Below are 25277 nucleotides of genomic sequence, written 5' to 3'. Positions count from 1 at the left end.
CCCCTTTCAGGTGGACGCTGGTCACATGGTCTTTCGAGCTAGGCTGAAAAATTCCACCCATATCTTGAGTTCTTCGGGAAGAAAATTTAAACATCAGTCCCCAGGCTTTTCATGAGTAGAGAAAACATGTAGACTACCTTAATGAACATCAAGTTTTCACTAATTTTTCCTGTTTTTTCTTTCAGACACAAGTGGAGATATTCCAATAACACAACGCATAACATCAATTACCAAGAAAAAAGGAAATACGGCATTTCTTGAATGCCAAATAAAAATAGATAAGTTAAAGAAGAATGTATACATGCACTGGTACCGACAGAAACCAGAGCAGCCTCTAAAACGAGTTCTGTATATTTCCTCCAATGAGAATGTTGTTCACGAACAAGGGATTAGTGAGGAAAGATATGAAGCAAGGAAATGGCCGAGTAACTCACTGGTGAGCCTCAGGATACACCAGGCTACTGAAGAGGATGCGGGGCTCTACTATTGCGCCTGCTGGGTGGAACACACGTTGCATAAGAGATCCGCTGTCATTGAACAAAAACCGCCCTCAGGCCAACATGTTGCAGAAGAGATCCGCTGTCTGAACGAAAACCACCCTCACACCAAGGAGTCTGGGCAAAAGCACCCTACCCCCTCGACCCCCACCACCGCTGCCCCTGCTGCCCCGGCTTTCTGCCTCCTATAAAGGGCTCTTTTCCTGCACATGCGCCCTGAGCAGTGTCTGAGCAACTAGTCCAGGACCTGATCTGTGAGGCTTTTTTTTCAGTTAGATCACTTTATTCTCCATCCTAAACTCTTGGTCATAGGCTGGCTTTTTAAATTACCCCACATGGTCACAGCTTCATCATGTATGGGGGCCTCTTGGGAAGGAAGCCATAAACCAGTGCTCAACATGATGTGTCGGCTTGGAAAGAAAGAAAGAATGAATGAATGAGTGGCGGAAAAGACAAGGTCTTTTTAGTGACATAGGACTGGATTTCTAAGTCCTGCTCAGCCATTCCCTGACAGGGTGACCTAGGCAAGTTACTGAATCATTTATTTCTGTTTTCTCATTTTATTTTTAGTCTATTTATTTTAGATTTTTATTTGGGGTACAGTTGATATACTTTGTTATGTTTCTGCTGTACAGTAAAGTGAATCAGTTACACATATACATATATCCACTCTTTTTTAAAAGATTCTTTTCCCATATGGGCCATTACAGAGTGTTGAGGATAGTTCCCTGTGCTTGACAGTACATTTTTATTAGTTATCTATTTTATGTATAGTACTGTGTGTATGTCAATCCAAATCTCCCAATTTATTCCTTCCCTTCTTATCCCCTGGTAACCATAAGTTTGTTTTCTACATCCCTTGACTCTACTTCTGATTTGTAACTAGGTTCCTTTATACCTCTTTTTTTAAGATTTCACATACAGGCAATATCAAATGATATTTGTCTTTCTGTGTCTGATTTACCTCACTCTGTGTGGAAATCTCTAGGTCCATGGTTTCCCAATTTTCAGAGGGCATGGTGCTAACAACCACATAGGTTGCTGAAGACTGAATGAGGTTCACACAGGAATGTTTCAGCACAGTGTTCAACAAATCACAGTGTCCTAACCTGCCTAGACTAAATCAATTCAGAGTCATCACAGCGAAAATAGGAACTCAGGACTAAAAAAATCACATCTTACATTGTCCTTCAAACCACAGTAAAGCATAGATTTAATGCTGAAAAACTAAGAATTGTAAATAGGAAAAGATTGAAAGGTAACAAAACACGGGGATTTTGTTTCCTGCAACACTTTTCTTCATTCACAGCGGAATTAAGAAATGGCATATGGTAACATCACAGTATCCTAAGCAATAACTACAATAATTGCTGGCATTTACCCAACTTTGTGAACTTTCTGCAAATGAATGATCTATATAATATACAACTTCCTGCATATTCATATTCATGTGTTACTATTTATAGTAATGATAATATCTTTCTAATTCTTATGACAGCCATACCTCATTACTCACACTCTCACAAAATATGGTGAAAAAAATCTGTAATTCAGAGAATGGAAAGGAGCCCAAGGATAAGTGTATCTGAAGCAACACATCAAGGAAAAATGGAAGAGAATTGCTTCCAAGGTGTTAATAACATTAAGTTACCATATTAAAAAAAAAAATTATTTGGCTGCATCAGGTCTTAGTTGGGTATGCAGGATCTAGTTCCCTGACCAGGAACTGAACTCCGGGGCCTGCACTGGGAGCCTGGAGTCTTAACCACTGGACGTCCAGGGAGGTCCCAACAGTACATTATTATAACGTAAGTGTTTTTTGACGAGGTTGTTAGGAGTCTGAAAGCTCTTTTAGACTAATAAGATGATTAAAAATAACACTGTGACAGATCTGAGAAAGACTTTCATTGGTTCTAAAGCAAAGCTTCCTCCCACATCCCTGCCTCCACAGAACACGGGCTGCCACTGCATCTCCTATTCTGTCCTGATTCACACCGTATTCTTACCAATTACTGGCAATGCCAACCATGTGGGTTTTCCTTATGTCTTTGGCTTGGGTTTGTAGGTTGACTTCTATCCTCTCTCCTTTCTTTCCATTGTTTTTGTGTCAGCCTTTTTAAGTCAGCTTCTGATTACCTCCCTTGCTTTTCAGATGGAGACATCAAAATGAAAATTTCTCAGCATCAACTCTCCTCTACCCGAAGACCAGACAGAACAGTGCACATAAGTTGCAAGCTGTCAGGGGTTCCCCTGGAGAATGCCATTGTGCACTGGTATCAAGAGAAAGAAGGGGAGCCCCTGAAACGAATCCTTTATGGCTCAGCTAACAGTTATAAGCTGGACAAACCTAATTCCCGCTTGGAGATAGATAACAAAAAGAACGGAATCTTTTACCTGATAATCAATAATGTTGTCAAGTCCGATGAAGCCACCTACTACTGTGCCTGCTGGGATCTCACGGTATTACAGAGTCAGAAGGAACATGGAAGAAAACTTTCTCTATTGCTAGCCCCTGCCCCCACCACCACTCGAACAACCACAACAGGCTCTTAATCATGGGTTCATAGTTTTTGGAACAGGAAGGGCCTTCAGGACAAATTTAGTCCAATGCCCACACTTCAGATAAGAAAGCTGAGGCTCAGAGATTATGAGTGGCTTTTGCAAAACCAGTTAACCACAGAGGTAGGGCACATCTGCTTTTCAGACTCAGTGCATTGCCTTTTCTTGCCTGTCTTGTGTTTAGCATTGAACTCCTTTTAGTACAATTGCATTTCTCTCAAAGGAAGCTGTGATAAGAATGGCTTGTCTTCATATGTGATGTCCCCAGGACCCAGGTCTGATTTGTAGGTAAATCATGTGATTGCCATACTCTTGAGAAAGGGTAAAAGTCAGGACTCCCTGCTCTGTCTACCTCTCTTCTATTTCCCTATGGCTACTTGTTGCTTCTGCTGCTGCTGCTGCTAAGTCGCTTCAGTCATGTCTGACTCTGTGCAACTCCATGGACTGCAGCCTACCAGGCTCCTCCGTCCATGGAATTTTCCAGGCAAGAGTACTGGAGTGGGTTGCCATTGCCTTCTCCGTATGGCTACTTACTCCCCTTCATTTCTGTAGATTCCCATCTGTTCTGAAATTCTCAATGATTAGAATAGTTTTCTTGGCATACACATCAAATGTGGAGATTGCTTTCCTAGTGAATAGATTTGTAAACATCACTTACAGAAGGACTTACCCAACCAAGTCCTAAATTTCCTGCTCTTCGGTCTGAAACCTGGGATTCATTCTAACTTGATGGTTATGCAGTTGGTTCCAAGTTTGGTAGCCCTGATCTGCCTTTTGCATTTCTTACTAGCCAGACTTGAAAATCACATAAAGAAGAGAAATAACAACAAAATCTATACCCTTACAATACAGTTAAATACCTCTCTTCTTGGATTTCTGATAAGTTGCCAGAATAAAATTGATTCCAGTCCATTCCTTCACCCCAGTCTGCACAATTTGCATTGTTTTTTCCTCAAACTTTCTTATCTCAGTAAAGAGCATATGTTTCTGTGTCCTTTAATACCATACAAGAATATTTTGTAAAAAACAGATGGTGTTTTCTTGACCTTCCACATCTTTGGCTTTCTTTGGTCTTGAGAAAAAAGCAATGAAGGAACCTGACATTTCTTTAGGTGTTTCCCATGAAATGAGATCTGAAAGGAGGAGGCAGGAGGCCCTGGGAAGTTGGATTCTTCTGGTAGAAAGGAAACCACAAACCAGGGCTGAACCTCTCATGTACTGTCTGAGAATAGAATTGGCTGTCAAGACAAAGCCCCAAACCCAAATTCTCAGATGCTAGGCAGAGAACTGCTATTTCTCTCTCTTTATGACTTAGTGCAACTGTAGAAACTCTTATTTTCCAGCTGACATGTGCAGGGTAATCAGTAAGCCCAGGACAGAAATAACCACTTAATCCTAGCAATGATCATAATATGAGATTCATAACTTTTGGTGATCCGCCAAATTTGATAAATTTGGTCAACTATGGAATCATCAATCATACTTGAGAAAATGATGCAAACCCTCAAGGGGTCATTTTGAAACTAGTACTTTACTTGACTTGTTTGTTATTTATATATTTCTCTATTCATTCCTCATACTAAAGTAGGATTTTAGTTGCCTTAGTTGGTCACCTCAGAATGTGGTGAGTTGTGTGTATGTGTGCGTGTGTAACATGAAGCAGGGTTAAAAGCAAAATTATTTATTTTTGTATGCAGTGCTAAGATTTTTCTATTCTTTGCAAAAGTGAATTCTCTGTTCCTGAATTTTGCCTCACATCTTCTAGACACATTATCTCATATGAACTTTACAAAAGTACTGAGAAATAGATAGTAACACCTCCCTTTTAAAGATGAGGAAACTGACACTCTGAGATGTACCCAAGGACATGTCACCAGGAGTGGTGGGGTTTGAATTGGAGCTTTATCTTTCTGATTTTAAAACATCTTTTCCTTCTCTTTCAACCTCCTTAATAATTTGATTTCTCCCATTTGAACTTCTTAGAAACCTGATGAACCTGTTAATATTTATTGCACCAGCCCTTCTGTCCATCCCCCTGTCACTACAGTAACTGGGTCCACAGACGCCTCTCAGTAGCTCATGGCAATCATCTCTGAAACATGTCTGCTTCCTCAGGATTGGTCCACTGACCCACCCATCTTTCTGCTCTTACATTATGTTCCTAAAACACAGATCTGATCATGTCACTAAAGTCTTCACTAAGTCACCACCATTTATTCTTTCAAAAAAGTGTTTATTTGAAAAATACTGTAAAAAGTGAATATTCTCCAAGTTCCTCCTTCTGAAACATTAGTATTATGTACTATGCCTCTTCCCTTTTCAAGCTTCCCACACAACAGACGCAATTAGCCTCCTGCTTCTTTCTAGCTCACATCTCTAGAGTCCTTTTCATTTCAATATTGATATTGATCTACTTGGAACCCCATTTATATGGTATGAGGTAGAGAGCTATTTTTGTTTTTCCCAACATAGTAGTCAATAGCGCAAAATTGGTTTTAAAATAATATATTTCTTTATTATTGAAAAATAAAATATTATATTTTAGTTAGTAGCTTTGTAATAAGTGATAAAATCTACTATGTGCAATGTCTCTTCACCATTGTTTTTTAAAATATTTTTCAATTATCTTGTATTTATTCTTCCCACTAGAATTTGAAATCAACTTATCTAGTCCACCCCCATACTTCACAGCAAAGACCAAAAAATAAAATGTTACTGTAATTCTGATTGGAATTGCAGTCAACTTATATATATGCTTTTAGGAAAGATTAGCTTCTTTATGGTCTTGAGTTTCTCCTTTACAAATATGACATGCTTCTTTGTTCAGATTTTATTTTATGCTCTTTAGTAAGTTATTGTGCTTCCTTGATGGCTCAGATGGTAAAGAATCTGCCTGCAATGTGGGAGACCCAGGTTCGATTCCTGGGTCAGGAAGATGCCCTGGAGAAGGGAATGACTAACCTACTTCAGTATTCTTGCCTGGAGAATTCTATGGACAGAGCACCCCCGTGGGCTACAGTCCATGGAGTCACAAAGAGTCAGACATGACTAAGCAACTAATACTTTAATTTTTTTCATTAAGATATTATACTCTTCATATAGTTCTTCTAATTTAATAAGGGATTTTATAACTCTATTTACTCTTTTGTATTTTACTACCTTTGTGGATCTTGAAATACAGACACCTCCTAAAATACTTTATAATTCTGCTCATTTTCTTGGAATAAGAGAAAACAGAGGAAAAGGATCAGAAAGGAATTGAATGGGCGGGTATCATTCTTACCTACAATAGATGGAAAAGGTATTTGACAGCTCCAAGTAATAATACCTTGGAATTTTCAGTTAAAAACCCTTTCTAAACATGATTTTCATCCGGGTCTCTCATCCTCTCCCATTGTGTTGGGGTCCGTGAGCTGCTGTGAATGGGCAGTTGCCCACCATGATCTCCTCTTACATTCACCCTCAGGACAGAGGCACTGATTGCTCACAGGGGATTAGACCAGGACTGGGTGGATCTCAGGTGGACATGGGGGTGCTCAGGACCTGTTCTGTCTAAATCCTGAAGATGGACAACTCATCTGTGCTCAGAGGAGCACTCAGCTGCTTCTGGCAATTTATTTTCCCCCAATCCAGGATAAGTGACATAACATTACAGAGCAGCATCCCAAGACTTCTTTCAACTTATGCAGAGAACTAGATATAGTTTTTAAGGTTTAATTTAAGTAAATTTTCTCATTTGACATTGCTTTTGTAAACATCATGTGATCCAATAGTGAAAGTGGTTTTATGAAAAAACAAAAACTTTGTTCACATTGCCCACTGTATTAATGTTGGTATATTTGCATTTTCAGCAGAGTACATCATGAGAAACACTGGACTGGAAGAAACACAAGCTGGAATCAAGATTGCCGGGAGAAATATCAATAACCTCAGATATGCAGATAACAGCACCCTTTTGGCAGAAAGTGAAGAGGAACTCAAAAGCCTCTTGATGAAAGTGAAAGTGGAGAGTGAAAAAGTTGGCTTAAAGCTCAACATTCAAAAAACGAAGATCATGGCATCCGGTCCCATCACTTCATGGGAAATAGATGGGGAAACAGTGGAAACAGTGTCAGACTTTATTTTTTGGGGCTCCAAAATCACTGCAGATGGTGACTTCAGCCATGAAATTAAAAGATGCTTACTCCTTGGAAGGAAAGTTTTGTCCAACCTAGATAGCGTATTCAAAAGCAGAGACATTATTTTGCCAACAAAGGTCCAGCTAGTCTGCTGCTGCTGCTGCTGCTAAGTCGCTTCAGTCATGTCCAACTCTGTGCGACCCCATAGATGGAAGCCCACCAGGCTTTCCCATCCCTGGGATTCTCTAGGCAAGAACACTGGAGTGGGCCTCCATTTCCTCCAATGCGTGAAAGGGAAAAGTGAAAGTGAAGTCACTCAGTTGTGTCCGACTCTTAGCGACCCCATGGACTGCAGCCTACCAGGCTCCGCCATCCATGGGATTTTCCAGGCAAGAGTACTGGAGTGGGGTGCCATTGCCTTCTCCCCAGCTAGTCAAGGCTATGGTTTTTCCTGTGGTCACGTATGGATGTGAGAGTTGGACTGTGAAGAAGGCTGAGCGCCGAAGAATTGATGCTTTTGAACTGTGGTGTTGGAGAAGACTCTTGAGAGTCCCTTGGACTGCAAGGAGATCCAACCAGTCCATTCTGAAGGAGATCAGCCCTGGGATTTCTTTGGAAGGAATGATGCTAAAGCTGAAACTCCAGTACTTTGGCCACCTCATGAGAAGAGTTGACTCATTGGAAAAGACTCTGATGCTGGGAGGGATTGGGGGCAGGAGGAAAAGGGAACGACAAAGGATGAGATGGCTGGATAGCATCACTGACTCGATGGACCTGAGTCTGAGTGAACTCCGGGAGTTGGTGATGGACAGGGAGGCCTGGCGTGCTGCGATTCATGGGGTCGCAAAGAGTCGGACACGACTGAGCGACTGAACTGAACTGAACTGAAGTGTTTCCGCCTTTCAGAAATACATTCCCCTTTTTTGTCCCCGGCGACCGTTCGCACCCTTCCCGCTAAACATGCCTTTCGTTGAGCTGGACACGAGCTTGCCCGCCAGCCGCGTGCCCATGGGGCTGGAGAAGTGGCTCTGCACGGCCACTGCTGCCATCCTGAGCAAGCCTGAGGACTGCGTGAACATGACGGTGCGGTCCGGCCTGGCCATGGTGGTGAACTGCTCGGTGGAGCCCAGCGCCCAGCTGCTCGTCTCCTCCATCGGTGAGGTGGGGACGGCCCAGGAGGACCGCGGCCACAGCGCGCGCTTCTTCGAGTTCCTTACCAAGGAGCTGGACCTGGCCGAGGACCGGATAATGATCCGCTTTTTCCCCTTGGAGCGCTGGCAGATTGGCAAGAAGGGGACAGTCATGACCTTTTTATGATTGGCGTGTAGGGCATCCAGGGCCTCTGAGCTGACAGCCCTTCCAGAGAGGCCACCTGGCAATGAGGGCCTGGTGGACACCAGCTTCTGTCACCTCCGTGTGGTTCTCCTCCGCATCCTCACAAGAAATAAATGAAGAGAGCTCTGTCTCAAAAAAAACCAAAAAACATTCCTGAATCACTAATGAAGCAGCCCTGGGGTTTGTGAGAACAGAAGAGACGTTCTTTGATAACATCTCTGAACAGTTTCAACAAAACCAAACACCTGAGAATAGAAAGAAAGCCCTAATTCTCTGAATACTTTTCCTGGAAATTTAGAAAAGCAGTTGGTTGATGCCAAACTCTTTTTTTTTCTGTTTTTACCCTTTCCATTATCTATCAGTGCTTTTTAATGTTTATGACTCAGAGGAAAATGAAAGACATTTGGGTCGATTGATTTGAGGTAAATCTATACATATTGGATGCCATGAAACCTATGTTCAAGGACTTTCAAAAGTCAGAAGATCAAATTGCCGCCACAAAGTATTTTGAACTTCTAATCACATGTTGAAGTGAAGAGAGGGCTGAGATTTTTGTAGAAGCTCCAATCATTGTGACAGTTCAACCTGGATCAAGGTATTTGGTGAAGGAACTAAGCTCGTAGTAATACCTCCTGGTAAGTAACTTTTTCCTATTTTAACTTAATAGTGAAAATGGTTGCTTTTTAGAAAAAAGCAATTTAGGATTCGCCTTATTTGACTGCCACATTCTTGGCCTCAGCATATGAACAGGAGTTTTGCAACTACTGGTCATTGTATATGGAAACAAAACTGCCTTGTAAATGGCTTATTCACTTCCTTGCTTGTAAGAAGTTGGAATTCTACTTTTAGAAATTCAACTTTTTATCCAACAAAGAATAGACTCAGGGTAGAAATTAAAGTATTTTGAGGACTATGTCTGTAATCTGTTGGTATAAGTTACTGGTTCAAAATTCTTTTCTAATAAATGGATTAAGTGAGAAATACTTTTCTAATTTATCTCTTCTCTGTAGTAAACACAGTATTTCTCTCTCCCAATAACTTGAAAAAATGACATTTTTGGTTTTCAGCTAATCCTTAACAGCAGTGGAAAAAAATTATAGTAAATGATGATAGATAAATCCCACTTCTTATTACTCCACTTCTTATTACTCTAAATTCTTAGAGCGAGGCTGAGATCAGTTGAAACTTGTGCAGTCACATCTTTTGTTACATTGCCTGCATATGGACCAGTTTCATGGAATTTGTGAGCTCAATGAGCCATCTCAGCTCCAAAGTCGATGAAAAGAGTCTGCATGGTTGGACATCCTTATTTGCTTATTCTTTCAGCAAACATTTATTGAGGACAGTTTCTGTGTTGGATGCTGGTGATAAAAAGGTGAACAAGACACAAGATAGAACAAGTTTCAACACTCAAAGAGTTTCTTGATTAGCAGAAAATCATTATAGATTCCAACATGATTGAGCCCAATGTACTATGGCCTGTGGCTGCCAGAGAGGCAAGAAGTCTTGGACTGATGAGCTTGTTTCCTTTCTTAATGGATAAAATGGTTATTGCATATAAAATCCATATTGGACACAGCTAAGCAATATAAAATCCACGTACTTTGTTGGAAGATTTTAATGAAATGGCTGCAGACCATCTTTTTAAAGAGAATAATAATATCAGCTACTATTTACTGAAGGCCAGACACCATGATAAGTAGTCTTAGGGCCTTGTCTCTTTCCTCAACAGAAATTCTTATATTCCCATTTCATAAATAAGGAAACAGCTTGAGAGAAGTTCATGCACTTGCCTAAATAAAGTACATGACTAGTTACTGTGGTGAAGTTTGGAATCTGATAGTCTATTCCTAAGTGCATGGTCTGGATCATTAAGTGATGTGAGAAGCATCGCATCCTGTTTTTATATTCTGAATATTTAATCTTTTGTATTCTGACCTTTTAAAAGGATTCTGTAATTGACTACTAATTAGTAATAATTCGTAATTTGTATTATTACTTGTGTATGAAAACAATGCTTCTGCTTCTAATCAGAAAATGAAATTATCTTTTTCCTCCCAGAAAAGATCATGTAAGTCATATTAAATATACATCTATTAAGTACTCAAAATTTGATTTTCAGGTCATCTTAATAGAATAAGTCATTTTGACACCATTCAACTCAAATTTCTTTTTGTATGGCATCAAATTTGCTAAATTGCATAACTTAGAGCTGCCTTTCCAGTCATTATGGGAATGAAAAATATCAAATACAAACTATTATATTTAAAACAGGTAACCAACAAGTACCTACTGTATAGCACAGTATTCTGCAACAACTTATAGGAGAAAAGAATTTGAAAAAGAATAAATACATGTATATGTATAACAGAATCACTTGGAAGTACACTTGAAACTAACACAACATTGTTAATCAACTATACTCCAAAATAAAATAAAATTTTTTAAATAGTGCAGAAAATGTGATACCAAAATCTCGAGAAATACAAAGCTGAATAAAATTCTCTGACGAGCAGTGGAGGATTTTATTTCAATGCTCTTGAAACCACAAGGTTATTTTTAGGCAGAGGGGAGCAGTCTTTCAGCAAAGGAATAGCTTAAGAGATCATCATTAAAAATTCATAGTCTGTAACAACTCATTTTGTCTACTAGATGAGAATTAGATTCTAGAAAGAAGTTACTTTAGATTTAACCCAGATATTTTCTTCTTAAAACATATAGATCACAAAATACCTATAAAATGTAACAAATATACGTCTATAAAATACTCAAAAATATTATTCCCATTATTGCTCAACTTTGGAAATTAAAGAAACACTGTATACTCTAAGCATGAACTGATTTTATGCATGAAAACACTTTAAAGGGAGGATATTTAGAAGATTTAGGCAAAATGGTGAGAAAAGATGAAATCATACTCTCCAATGTATGTGAGCTGAGATGGGACCACACAAGCCCAAGCTGCCCAGTAAGAGTGGGTTCAGTTTTTCAGTTCTTGATCATTTGTACCTAATGTGCTTTTACTTGAGCTCCATCTTTATTTAATGTTATCAGGTTCAATTTTTATATATTTCTACAAATATTGAAAAGATATGGGCACAATTTGAGAGCAGGCACAGAGGGAGACTTCTATAAAGGCTTTTTAGGTAGCACAAACAGGTGGCCAGAGCATCAAAGTGTTTGGTTCCAGAACACAACTTATTCTTACAGGTGAAGTTTCTGTAAATTCTGTAGTGAGGTAGGGATAGGAGGTAGGCAATACAGGCACTGCAGGCTTGAGTGTTGGTGCTGGCTCAGATGGAGAAGGCAAGTACTGGAGAAGGCCACTCCAGTACTCTTGCCTGGAAAATCCCATGGGCGGAGGAGCCTGGTAGGTTGCAGTACATGGGGTCGTGAACAGTTGGACATGACTGAACGACTTCACTTTCACTTTTCACTTTCCTGAATTGGAGAAGGAAATGGCAACCCACTCCAGTGTTCTTGCCTGGAGAATCTCAGGGACAGAGGAGCCTGGTGGGCTGCCGTCTGTGGGGTCACACAGAGTCGGACATGACTGAAGTGACTTAGCAGCAGCAGCAGCAGCTGGCTCAGAATTCTTGGATTTATTCCCTGTTTGGTAATGGATTAGGCACGGGGAATGACTGGAGAGGTCAGTGACTCCAACCAGGTCCTTGGAGTCTGTTGTTTTCCTGACCTAGTAGAGAAGATACTGACAAGAGTTAGCCCGTTAGACCAAGTGTGAGTTCCTCAGTGATGGATACATTACATTCATTTAGTCTTGGAAAATTTCAAAGCTCTTAGATAATTTTTAATTTAATTCTGAAAACAACCAAAGGAAAATTTGGACTAATATTGTTCAACTTATTTAGTCAGAGAATGATTAATACCAAGTTTCAAGATATTTAACTTTGTGACCATATTCAAGAATGTCTTAAGATGGATTTTTTTCCCCTTAAATTCAATCCAGTAAATTTGTTCCCTCCTCATTTGCCTTAAAGATAAAATTTTGCCTGGATGATGGGGAACATCTCTTAAGGATGTTCTTATCCTACGAGATCCATGGAAATTAAAGTTTTTAAAAATTTTTGCAAAGTTGATAAAGCATTGAAAAGTGAAAAAAAATATGTATTTTGATTTCTTTTAGTTGTGATCATAAGAACAAATGAGTTTGTAAATTGGAAAGCAACATTCTGGTTTGCTTTTTGCAACTGACTCTATTCAATGTAAATTATAACGATCCAGTTAAATGAAGGTGAACCAGTTATAACTCATGAGGATCCTGGAAAATGATTTCTAGTAACGTGTAGTGAGGGAAAAACATAGACTTTGATTCTGAATCTGTCACTTATGTATGATGATCCTTTAGCAAATACATTTTAATTCATTGGTTATTGCTTTAAAAAATTACAAAGACAATACATGCTCATAATGGGGAAAAATGGAAAAATACAGAAACAAAGAAAAAATTAAATTTTTATATAGACACATTGCTGTTAACAGTTTGATATATTTCCACTGATTTATCCCATCTATGTAACAACCATCTTAAGTTGATGTTCTGAGGATAAAATGAAATTAAAAATGAAAATTACCTATCATAGACGTTGGGACATGGTAGGTGATTAAAAAGTCAATTTCTTCTCTAGAATTCAAAATATTACTCTTTGGAATTTTTTATGCAATCAGGAGTACAGATAAATGTATTAATTACCATCTCATCTTAGGTCAGTTTAGAACAAATAGTACTTAAAAATTCCCAGTTTCTATGACTATTAACTGCTTCTAAAGTGGCTAAATGTAATGAGCGTAATTTCAAATACTAGAATATAAGGTGCTCTCTCATCTTGCAGTAGAAATGTTTGGAAATAAAAAATGTGTATTTTTTAAATATGAGTTTTTTGCAACTTGAACATACAAGCTTATAGGGATACATACCAAAGTCAAATATTCAAGTGTAATATTTAATTTCTTATTTGAATTACACCTAGAGTTAAAAATTATGTCAATACAAAAACAGTTGAGAAATAATGCCTTTTGCCCATACATTTCATTGAAATTTTTGTTCAGACTCTAAACATGCACTTGAATAGCAGACTGTCATAGTTACATCAGGATTTGAAGAAATCAGAGATGCTAAATTAGTCTACAGTTTTTGGTATGGGTTGAATCACTGTGGAGTTATTACGTAAAAATCTTCGGCGATGGGATAAAACTTGTAGTCACAGGTAGGTATCAGAGGAATGCAAGTTTTTCAAGTTTCTAGAGAAGAGAAGAAAAAATTAAATTGCAGTAATAGTTAAGAATGTTTAGAGAAAACAGGGCTTTGATGATGTTTAGATGTAGAAATCTTAGAACGGATTTTTAAACGAATCTGCAAAGGATAGCACAGACAGCACTGTGTACGTATTGTGATAGGAATTAGCTTTGTGTCCGTGTGGACTTGTATGAAGTACTAATATCTATGTAATTATGAAGGTGTTTGGCCCAAGGCCAAAGTTTATTATTGCAGGTAAGTTTTGTGAGTTGACAAATTTCCTTTTCTGATGATGAAAGGATTTTTTAAGGAGTGTAAGCTTTGGCTGAGCTGGAGCTCTGAATCCATTACTTACTGCTTATATGAACTTGGAGATGATACTCTGGCTTCAGTTTTCTAATCCGTAAATGAGATAACAATATGTATCCAGCAGGGGTTTTATTGGAATTGAATGAGATAGTGTGAATATAGTACTTTGTACATTGACTTACTTATCATGGGTGCTGGATAATGTAACTACAACCTATTCAAAGAGAATTGTATCCAGGATGGAGCTATTTGCAGCCTATAGCACTGACAGAACAGATGTTCTCCAGCAAATACAGTTGTATTTCTAATTGCCTAAATGAAGAATTATCTTACTGTCCACTCACACAAAAGATTGAATTTAGATGTATTCTTTTTCTCTTTAGGGGTATTGTTTTCACTTAACAAAAAAAATGAAATTAAAATGTGTTCATTTTTTATTTTTGTTCATAAATATAGACTATGAACACTTTATACACATATAAGAAAATAAATCTTAATCATTTTTTAATTGATATTATATCTACACCAAAATTTATTGCCTCAGTTTATAGCCCATAAATTTGGGCTTCATGCTTATAGTTATCAGAAAAAAAATTAAATTTTTATGGAGAATGGTCATGGTATAAAGTCAAATAGATGTTGTTAGAAATGTCATAAATTTGAAATTCTTATTTAAATATAAATGAATTGTAATTATTTATCTGATTAAAAATATGACAAGAAAAAATATAACACATAAATCAAGATCAACAAATTACATATACAGATGGAGAAATATTTAGTGTCTTATTGCTGCTACTGCTAAGTCTCTTCAGTCGTGTCTGACTCTGTGCAACCCTATAGATGGCAGCCCACCAGGCTCTACCGTCCCTGGGATTCTCCAGGCAAGAACACTGGAGTGGGTTGCCATTTCCTTCTCCGGTGGGTGAAAGTGAAAAGTGAAAGTGAAGTCGCTCAGTCCTGTCCGACTAGTAGCGACCCCATGGACTGCAGTCTACCAGGCTCCTCCGTCCATGAGATTTTCTAGGCAAGAGTACTGGAGTGGCTTGCCGTTGCCTTCTCTGTAGTGTCTTATTACAATCAATCAAATATTATTTGTGCTAAAACAGAAATGTATAAAATTAAGCACATTGTGAGCTAATTGTATTTACAGCATGAGTAAAAAATTAAGATTGCTTGCTTACTGATTTAGTATAGAAATCAAGACCTTTGTTACACAGGCAGAAATTATCAAGAATATTTTCCATTTCTTCTCAAAGGAGAAATCCAGTGCTTCTTTTCTTAAGAAATTGCCCCTTGGATTATTCAACTAAATGCAAGTTAGCCAAAAGATAATATCAGCAAAGCATTCATGTTCAGTTGAAGATCAAATTGGAAAATGTTCTAAGCCTTATTATAATAACAGTAAGCATATAATCAAGAACATTCCAGCATCCAAGTGACACCTTTTGGAAACTGTGATTTTTTTTACATACCTTGACTTTATGTCTGCAAGAAAACTAGGGAGCCATAACTTTTAATGTGACACTAATTCTATATACACTTTATTCAGCAGTTGTAAACAAAGAAATATTTTAGTTCATAAACAGTTTAGCAGCCCAAAGTAGATTTAAATTTGAGGGAAGACACTGAAAGTCAAAATATGGTGTGTTCTTAGTTATGCTTCAACTTTGAATGAAATTCCAAAATAAAATGTGTTCTTGATGAACATTTTCTAAAGCAAAACAAAATTCTATAACTGCATTACTTGGCAAGATAAATATAAAAACATTTCTGAAAATAATTTATTTTAATAGAAATACTGAAAATATCATTGTTTTGCTTCTAAATTCAAGGCACTGTAAATAATTTAGAGGTGAAACTTTAATATTGCCCCACTCAAAAGTCTAGAGTGGTTCTGATGTGACCTTGAGAAGTTGTATAAAGTTATCAATTAGCAAGAACTTCACTTCAGAACTGAGCATAGGACCCACACTTGAAGCTAAAAGTTCAACTTAGATTGTTAAGTACATGTGGACATAGATTCCCATGAATACAAGTGAATGTATATTGTTTTAAAATGATAACCTCTCCTGACATTTATTTATTTAGGAATCAGAATAAGTATGATATATCCCAGAGTAAGTTAAATGAAGAATAAGAGTCAACATATTTGCAGAATGTGAGAATGTATTAATTGGCCAAAAAGACTGTAATTTACAAAACCTGATATAGGAAATGGAAGTCATTTAGAAGCAACTAAAGATTCTTACCTATAGAGAAATCATCAAAGTTACCTCATCTCCTCCCCTAGCCCCATCACCTATTCCCATCCCTTTTAAAATAGTCTCCACTATGATAGAACAAAAGAGATTTAATAAAATTAATTTGTTTATGAATGTCACAAGCATTGATACAGGGCATTTTTAAGTCACAGTCCAACTTAGCACTTGGAAAAGGAACCAAAGCCAAGATGTGGGTGAGCCTCTGCTTCTGAAAAACTGTGACTTTGGGCAAGTGATATAACTTTTTGAACATTGCTTCCCATTGAAATAAAACATCTACTGTGGATGAAAAGCCATGATGAGAGTTAATTCACTGGCAGCTTTTCTTCTTTTCACTCTAAGCCAAATTGTTCCAAACTTCATGACATGTATGTTTCTCTAATAATTCTTTTCAATTCTCTTCCATTTCCCCCCACAGATAGAAGGCTTGATGGAGACTTATTTCCCAAGCCCACTATATTTTTTCCTTCAGTTGAGGAAGTAAAACTCCACGGGGCTGGAACACATCTTTGCCTTCTTCAGAATTTTTTCCCTGATGCTATTAAGATACAATGGAAAGAAAAGAATGTCAATACAATTCTGGAATCTTATCAGGGAAATATCATCAAGACTAATGACACATACATGAAATTCAGCTGGCTAACCTTGACTAAAAAGGCAATGGATAAAGAACATGTATGTATCGTCAAACATGAGAATAACAAAGGAGGACGTGATCAACAGATTCTTTTTTCTCCAGTTAAAAAAGGTATGAGATTATAAAGAAACATAACCTCCAAGAATACTTTTTTTTCCAAAGGAAATACCCTACCTTTTCAATCAAGCATTAATGAAAACAAATATAAATCATCTTTAATGTTGTTACCTTTAATGATAGCCTAAATATCCTACAAAATTGTATTGGCTGGCTCAGCTGGTAAAGAATCTGCCTGCAATGTGGGAGACCTGGGTTCAATCCCTGGGTTGGAAAGATCCCTTGGAGAAGGGAATGGCTACCCACTCCAGTATTGTGGCCTGGAGAATTCCATGGACTGAATAGTCCACGGGGTCACAAAGAGTCAGACATGACTTAGTGACTTTCACTTTCACTTTGAAACATAAAAAGAAAAAAAATGTACTAAACCTTTCTCAGATCAGTTTGATCATCTAAAATATAAAGGTCACAGTGATATATTTTAGTGTTGTTGTGTAGATTAAATGAAACAATACACCTCAAAGTAACTATCAATTAGCATGTAATAAACACACTGAAAGATATTCCATTTTTGATGATCTTACTTGATCAGAAATAAGAACAACTATATATACCTTTCAGAAAAGTTCTACTCATCAAGCAAAGTCACCCTTACTTCAGTCTTGCTTTGTTCAAGATAAAACCCAGAAATAATGAGCCATTAAATGACAAAATGGCATTTTTATGAGGAATTCAGATTGTAGCTCAACAAAAAGTAGAATAATTACTGCTGCAGGCTTATTATGGTCTTGGGTTTTTGAGATTTGTGTTTTGCCTACTACCTTAAGCTAAAATTTTGTAATTAAAGTGTGTATTAGTTGCTCAGTTGTGTCCAACTCTTTGCGACCCCATGGATTATAGCCCACCAGGCTCCCCTGTCCATGGAATTCTCCAGGCAAGAATACTGGAGTGGGTTGCCATAGGGGATCTTCCTGATTCAGGGATTGAACCCAGGTATCCTGCATTGCAGACAGATTCTTTACCATCTGAACCACCAGGGAAGCCCAATTAAAGATGGAGTGAGGCTAAAGTGTACAGACTTACTCCCATTCTACATAATGAATGTATCTCATTGGAAAATGCCTCTCACAAACTTTCATTGCAGCCCTAGCATGTGCCAATCCTGGAGCGATGTGTGAATGAACACATTTGGGCGAATTACTTTCCCAGAAAGATGCACTACAGTAAAGAGAATATCCCTCAGTCATGTCTGACTTGGTGATCCCATGGACTGAAGCCCGCCAGGCTCCTCTGTCCATGGAATTCTCCAGGCAAGAATACTGGAGTGGGTAGTCATTCCCTTCTCTAGGGGATCTTCCCAATCCAGGGATCAATCCTTCATTGAAGGCAGATTCTTTACCATGTGAGCCACAATGTATGTAAAGAGAATATGCTGCTGCTGCTGCTAAGTCGCTTCAGTCGTGTCCGACTCTGTGCAACCCTATGGAAAGCAGCCCACTAGGATCTTCTGTCCATGGAATTTTCTAGGCAAGAATACTGGAGTGGGTTGCCATTTCCTTCTCCAAAAGAGAAGGTACTCGTTCCCTAATCACTCAGAGTTACTCGTGATTTGGGCATAATGTCCCAAAGGAGTCCCTTTGATGCAGATGCTGGACGTGTCTGCTCAATGCAGGCAGAGGGCTGGATGTGCCTTGGCCCTGTAAGTGGTCCTGTAACTCCCTGGACTTGGAACTTAATGTCCTGAGTATTTGCCTAACAGACCAAAGGCCCCAGAGTGCCCATAAGAAGGAATCATTTTGTACTTCTCTCTGTGGTTAGGAAGCTTTTTTAAGCAGTGGGAGCCAAGCATTAAAAAAAAACTGCATAGAGATTTTGGTGTAGCAGTCCGAATTTCTGAAGTAAGTCTACCTTCTCAGAGCCTTAGTTTGTCCAGTGATCAAATTATATTTGAGTAGTTGCCTTGGATTTGTCCTGGGGCCTTGATGAAGAGTAAATGAAGTGACATCCGAGAAAATGCTTGCTTTCCAAAACATAATACTGTTGTATTTATTCATATATTATTTGTATTTATTTATATCCTTTTCTAAAACTAACTAGAGTATGATTACAGAAACAACCCCAGATTTCTGTTTCTACACCTAAGAAACAGAGGGGAAGCAAATATACAAAGCAAGTTTACTATAACCTTAGGCTTAAGTGCCCTATTAGATTTTGATTTTCCCAATATTCAGGGGAAAATAGGAATAATAAGTTCCAGGTAATGACCATAAAGGAGAGATGTTCCAGTTCATAATATATCTTACTTGGCACTTAATTTCTGAAATAAATGCCTCCCATGGGCTTCTCAGAGCAACATAGCTAATAAGGGCATTTTATCAAAGTCATTCTACACTGAATTCCTAACATTGTTTCTTAGAAGTTCCTGTTTGTTGTTTTTTTTTGTTGTATTAATAAAAAATAAAAATAAATATGGAAGCACAAATCAATGACGTGATCTTGAAGGCACATAAAAACTAATCTGATCCAAGTTTTTGACCAATGATGACTGAGAAAGAGAACTTAGGATACTCACACGATTTTATGAGGAAAAAATTTTACATTATTGTTTTTAGCTCGATCAATGCATGGTGATAAGTGATCTTTATTAATATTATAATAAATTCACTGTAAGGAAAAGAAAGTTTTTAAAGACTTATTAAAGCCAGTTCTTAAGTATATTTTAACATCTAACATGAGTGTACTAGCATTTTCATTCTTGGGATTTACCCCAACGTCTATACAGGTTCCAGTACTCTTGCCTGGAAAATCCCATGGACAGAGGAGCCTGATGGGCTGGAGTCCATGGGGTCACGAAGAGTCGGACATGACTGGGTGACTTCACTTTCACTTTTCACTTTCATGCACTGGAGAAGGAAATGGCAACTCACTCCAGTGTTCTTGCCTGGAGAATCCCAGGGACGGAGGAGCCTGGTTGGCTGCCGTCTACGGGGTCTCACAGAGTCGGACACGACTGATGCGACTTAGCAGCAGCAGCAGCAGCAGCTATACAGGTTTAGCTTCTACCCCAAAGTAGACTGTTCCTATGAAATCTATCCTAAGCAGAAAGGCATAAAGTGAAGAAGCAATCATCTGAAGACACATTTGGCTAACAAATGCACAAAAAGTAAATAAAAAATAAGGCACAGGGCTTCCCTGGTGGCTCAGTGGTAAGGAATCTGCCTACCAATACAGGAGACATGAGTTCAATCCCTGGTCTGGGAAGGTCCCACATGTCACGGAGTAACTAAACCCAAGCGCCACAACTATTGAGCCTGTGCTCTAGAGCCTGGGAGGCACAACTACTGAGCCCATGTGCCCTAGAGCCCGCACTTCACAAGAGAATCCTGTGCATAGCAACTAGAGAGTAGCCCACGCAGTAACAAAGACCCAGTCTGGCCAAAATAAATAAATAAAACTATATGCATAAAAGAAAGAAAGTAAAGCACAGATGCTACGGACACAGTTCAGATCTATGGGAATGTAATGCTGAGATGCTGAGTGCGGGTCCTTGGCAAAGCTGTCCTTGCTGCTGGGGGTGCCCACTGCCTCTATCACGGCTGGCTGCAAAACAAACACTAAATGCTACTTTTACTTCTAGCCTTTTTTCATAAAACTGAAAATCCTCTTCAGATTCCTTTGCAAAAACAGGTACTTATGTAGATCTTTTGTAAGAGCAAAGTGGTAAAAAGTGAACTTCTGAAAAATGGGGACACTATATCCCAAATGCATTTTTTAGAGTGAACCAAAAAAAGATCTCAAGGGTGTAAAACAGCACACCAGAACCACATCATGTGGACAAAAATACACCTAGGATAAAAAGGATAAACCCGAACAACCTCTGTGTCTCTGCTTCCCTCCATCCAACAGTTTATTATGTTTTAAATAAATTTTGTCTTTGTATGAATATTTGCCTTTTTTCACTTTAGATAAATACAACTCTCACGTCAAGTTTTATATTGTCAAGAACAAGTAATGTGATTTGGTCTCTCTCACCACCCTGGAAAGAATTGCACTGAAATGCTGATCTCCTGTGATAAATATTTCATTTGTTAAGAGTAATTAAGAACTCTGGAAAAGAAGGTGTTTTTAATGTCCATCACTGAGTGACTAACATGGTGAAATTATGTGGTCTCTTTAGAGATTAATTTCTCTGTATTTTGATGGAATATTTTTACAAGTACCTTTCACATGGTTTGTCTCATTTAATCCCCCACAACCAACATTTGACTGTACTGTCATCACTGATATCACTTACCCTCTAACCTTTATTCTCCTTTTGTGACATGGAATCCCTCCCTAATATAACTCATCACAGTGTCATTGGGGAATTAAAGGAGATAATGCATGTGAAGTATTTCATTAAATGGCACAGTAATAATCACTCACTAGTTATTAGTTAGTTAGTTAGCCGTTCAGTCGTGTCTGACTCTTTGTGACCACACTGACTGTAACCCACCAGGCTGCTCTGTCCATGGGATTCCCCAGGCAAGAATAATGGAGTAGGTAGCCATTCTCTTACCCAGGGAATCTTCCAGGCATTATATTGTTATCCTGATATCCATAAATTCCACGACTGTAGAAAATCATGTATGTGAGTTGGGAGTACTGGAGTATGTGTGACTTGGAAAGGTTTGGCTGTTTTTTTTTTGACTAGGTGTGAAATTTACCTAAGCCAAACTCCTTCAAATGTGAGATTCTGTTGTGGATTCTAGGATTGGATGCATTCCTTTTGGTAGCATCCCTTCACGTAAGCAGTGGGTACTTAAGAATGTAGAACAGTTACTTTTTCTGATGATTTGTCTTTTTGACAGTATTTCTTGAACACTTACTTTGGGTCAGACACTGTGTTAGAAGCTATGAATACAGAAGGAAAATAAAATGGTCTTGAAAGTGAAAGTGTTAGTCCTTCAGTCACGTCTGACTCTTTGGGACCCGATGGACGGTAGCCCACCAGGTTCCTTTGTCCACTGAATTTTCCAGGATACTGGAGGGTGTTGCCAAGAATACTGACATGTGTTGCCATTTCCTTCTCCAGGGGATCTTCCCAACCCCGGGTTTAAAACCAGGTCTCCTGCATTGCAAGCAGATTCGTTACTGTCTGAGCCAACAGGGAAGATGTCCTTAGATATTAATATTACCTTCTGATTGTAACAAAGGAGAAGAAAAATGTCCCCTTCATGAACTTCAACATTGTCACATACAGAAAACCACATATGAGTTAGGTCTACTGAATTATGTCAAATCAGACCATCTGTTCTTAAATTTGTAGGGCTCTTATTTTTAATGATTTTCTCCTTTCTTGGCAGATTCTATCTATCAGCTTGTCTGTCTATCTACAGACACACGCAGAGACACACACTGTCAAATAATGGATATAAACAATTCACTAATACTTGCTTTTATTTTGTAGAGGTCGATACACATGCCTGCATGAAAAAAGAAAGTGGTAAGTTTTTGTCTATGTTTGCCTTTATGTCATGCTACCACATTTTTTTCCTCTGGAAAAATTTAACTATTGAACTTCTTTGGTTTAAGGTGGAAAAAACAGAATGTCTGGATATTGCAGAAATGGACTGAGTGATTTTTTAAGTAAATCTATCATCATTTCCTAGGAGTCATCTTAACACTGTAAATGCTGATTTTGATGTGAGATAACTCTGAATTAGAGGGTGCAGTGGTAGACTCTGAATTATTTCAACAGTGGATTTCCTTTGTTTGTGTGGCTTGTGTTTCAAATAACTGGAGAAAAGTGATATCAAGTTTCTTGTAGGTTTTTTTTTTGTTGTTGTTGTTGTCTTTGGTGATTGCTAGTAGCTAATACATGAACTGACACTGAGAGCTTTATATATACAAGGTGCTCTGCCATGTCTTGCCTAAATATTATGTTTGCTCCTCCTAACACTCCCCTGAGGTGGTACAGTATTTTCTCCTCACTTTACAGATGAGGGCAAAGAGCTGAAAGTAATAAAGTCCCTTGTATGAAGTCACAAAGCTCGATCTTGAAATTCAGCCCAGCACATCTGAATCAATGGCTCACACACTTACTCAGTTCTCTATTCTGCCTCTAAGATACAGGCATAGAGCAAGAATCCCAAAGCCAAGGTTTTGAGATAGAATGGATCCGCTGCAGGGTGCAGGGCAGGGGGCGGTATGTGCATAAGTGCGTGGGCTTCAGAGTATCAGATGGACTTTAACACCAGTTGTTTTGTTATTGCATGAATATGGGTAAATTACTTATATCTTCTGGACAGTAATTTCCTTAACTGCCAATAGGGTACAATTGCACTCAACTCAGTTAATTGGGAGATAAGGTCACATATGTGGAATGTTCCCCATAGGGTATCTATTTAGCTAGCACAGAAATCAGTACTAGTGGGTGGCCCGTTCTCTCTACATGAAGGTTCTAGGTGAATTTAGAAGTTCTGGCTCTGCTCATCCCTCCTTCATTCCCAGTATCAGGGGGCCAGGAACTGAGCTAATGCCTGACCTGACTGAGGTCAGTTGAGTTATGAACATATAGCTTCCTGAGATCCTTTCCACACTAAGTGCTAGTGATTCTGGAGTTCTGACTCTATGAGATGAAGTGTGGAAAAGGGAAATTTTCATAGGAAGAGACCTGGTGATCTATTGAGGAGGCAAGTCAGACCCATCATCATTGTTATTTTTTCTTGGCATCTTATATATCTTGCAAGATTTCAGAAGAGAATAAGTACAATTATTCTATGACATCTTAGCCTCAATGAAAGATGTTAAAGAAAATACAAGGGACTGAAGCATGAGCTCCTAAAGTTTCAGAGAGTTTGGATTAAACAGTTTATTCCATTTTGTACGATGTTCTCTTTACTAGCCACCCCCCACCCTCCACCCTAAACACCAACAGATTTCCCTGGTTTGTACCCCTTAGAGGAATCTCACTGATGGACAACATATAATGGATCAGACTTTTCTAACTATGACATGTTTCCCCATCACTTTTTTTTATCCTTTTGAAAGACGAGGCCTAACTAATCAAAGGACTTCTCTTAGATACCCTGCAGCTGCAGTTTGCGAACACCTCTGCCTACTATACCTACCTCCTCCTCCTCCTCAAGAGCACGATCTACTTCTCCATCATCGCCTTCTGTGTGTTTTGGAGAACAGGCATCTTCAGCGATGGGAAGATTTTCTGATAGACGGTGCCCTAAAATGGTCAACTCTCCTTCATCATCTACATAATGGGTACATTTTTCTATTATTGTGTACTGGTTTTTCAAACCACTGGGCAAACAGTTTTCCTCTGTAACAAGGAATTCTGCCATTATTCAGGGAAAATGCCCAGGGCTGGTCCAGGGGAGCCTCTCCCCACCCTGTCGCTACAACCTCATCAGCTCCTCCAGCCTCCAAGTCCTTGTACCTGCACACAACGGGCAGCTCCCCATCTCTTCCCTCAGCGCCTCCCCCCAGACCATCACCCTGACCCTCCCTGCCACACATTCTGGGACTGCCAGCTTAGCTACTTGAATTCTGTACTTTCTGTTTTAATAATAAGCATAATAATTAAAAAGAGAAACCAATAGCCACTTTTGTCTGTGTGTACTTTAATTTCATGAAATTTAACCAAGCTAAGAAACAGCATGACAACTGAAATATTAAATTCAGTGCTGGTTGTAATAATGATCAACAACACATTTCTAAGTCTTTCCCTGAGATGGTGGTTATGGTGCTTCCTTTGGGGCACTGGCCCCAAGAGGACTCCTAGCCAAATGAAAGTACTGGTCTCCTTCTCTTTCAAAGTCACCAGATTCAGACTCATTGGTTTGGGATGTTCTGATGGTCACAGGGTGACACCCATCATGCCTTGAACTGTGCATGTTGAGATTGTACTAATGTCTCACAAGCACTGCCTACTGATCCTCACATTAACCCCATGAGAATTGCTCCAGCACCAGAGGGGCATTGGGTGGAGGGTGAAGCGCACAGACTCTGACCACCCCCCTGACCCTGAAGGTCTGGGTTTGAAGCCTGAGTCTCTATTGGCATCTGTGTGACCTCAGGAAGCGATTTGAACTCTGCGCCTTCCTCTTCTGGGTAATGAAGTTACAGAGCCCTGTCTCCATGAGCATGAAGAACATGAGTTAACGATGTTGGGTTCATGCAAGTCCTCAACAACATTAGCATCTAGTGTTGGCAGCTCTACTGTAGAAATGGTATTGATAGATTCCACACATA

General features: G+C 38.8%; 1 protein-coding gene and 1 gene segment (V, D, J or C); both read left to right on the top strand.

Annotated features, from left to right (window-relative positions):
• The window catches only part of LOC113891297, a 28935-nt gene extending 4307 nt beyond the window's left edge, over window positions 1-24628 (top strand). The window contains 4 exon segments of the C gene segment in view: window positions 9086-9144; window positions 16755-17084; window positions 22480-22515; window positions 24096-24628. Of these exon segments, the coding sequence occupies window positions 9086-9144; window positions 16755-17084; window positions 22480-22515; window positions 24096-24238 (568 nt within the window).
• LOC113891296 (D-dopachrome decarboxylase-like) lies at window positions 8112-8561 on the top strand. The gene has a single exon (XM_027539160.1). It carries the CDS (start codon window positions 8135-8137, stop codon window positions 8489-8491), a length of 357 nt encoding a protein of 118 aa, XP_027394961.1. The 5' UTR covers window positions 8112-8134; the 3' UTR covers window positions 8492-8561.
• Window positions 24629-25277: the final 649 nt, after the last annotated feature.

This window comes from Bos indicus x Bos taurus, chromosome 4 (assembly GCF_003369695.1).
Source record: "Bos indicus x Bos taurus breed Angus x Brahman F1 hybrid chromosome 4, Bos_hybrid_MaternalHap_v2.0, whole genome shotgun sequence".
In the NCBI taxonomy this organism is placed as follows: domain Eukaryota; kingdom Metazoa; phylum Chordata; class Mammalia; order Artiodactyla; family Bovidae; genus Bos; species Bos indicus x Bos taurus.
The sequence above is the reverse complement of the archived record's forward strand: the minus strand, read 5'-3'. Positions and strand labels throughout refer to the sequence as shown.

Bases quoted from the DNA above. Each gene is read 5' to 3' on its own strand.
- LOC113891296 (XM_027539160.1), top strand. From the start codon at position 8,135: ATGCCTTTCGTTGAGCTGGACACGAGCTTGCCCGCCAGCCGCGTGCCC.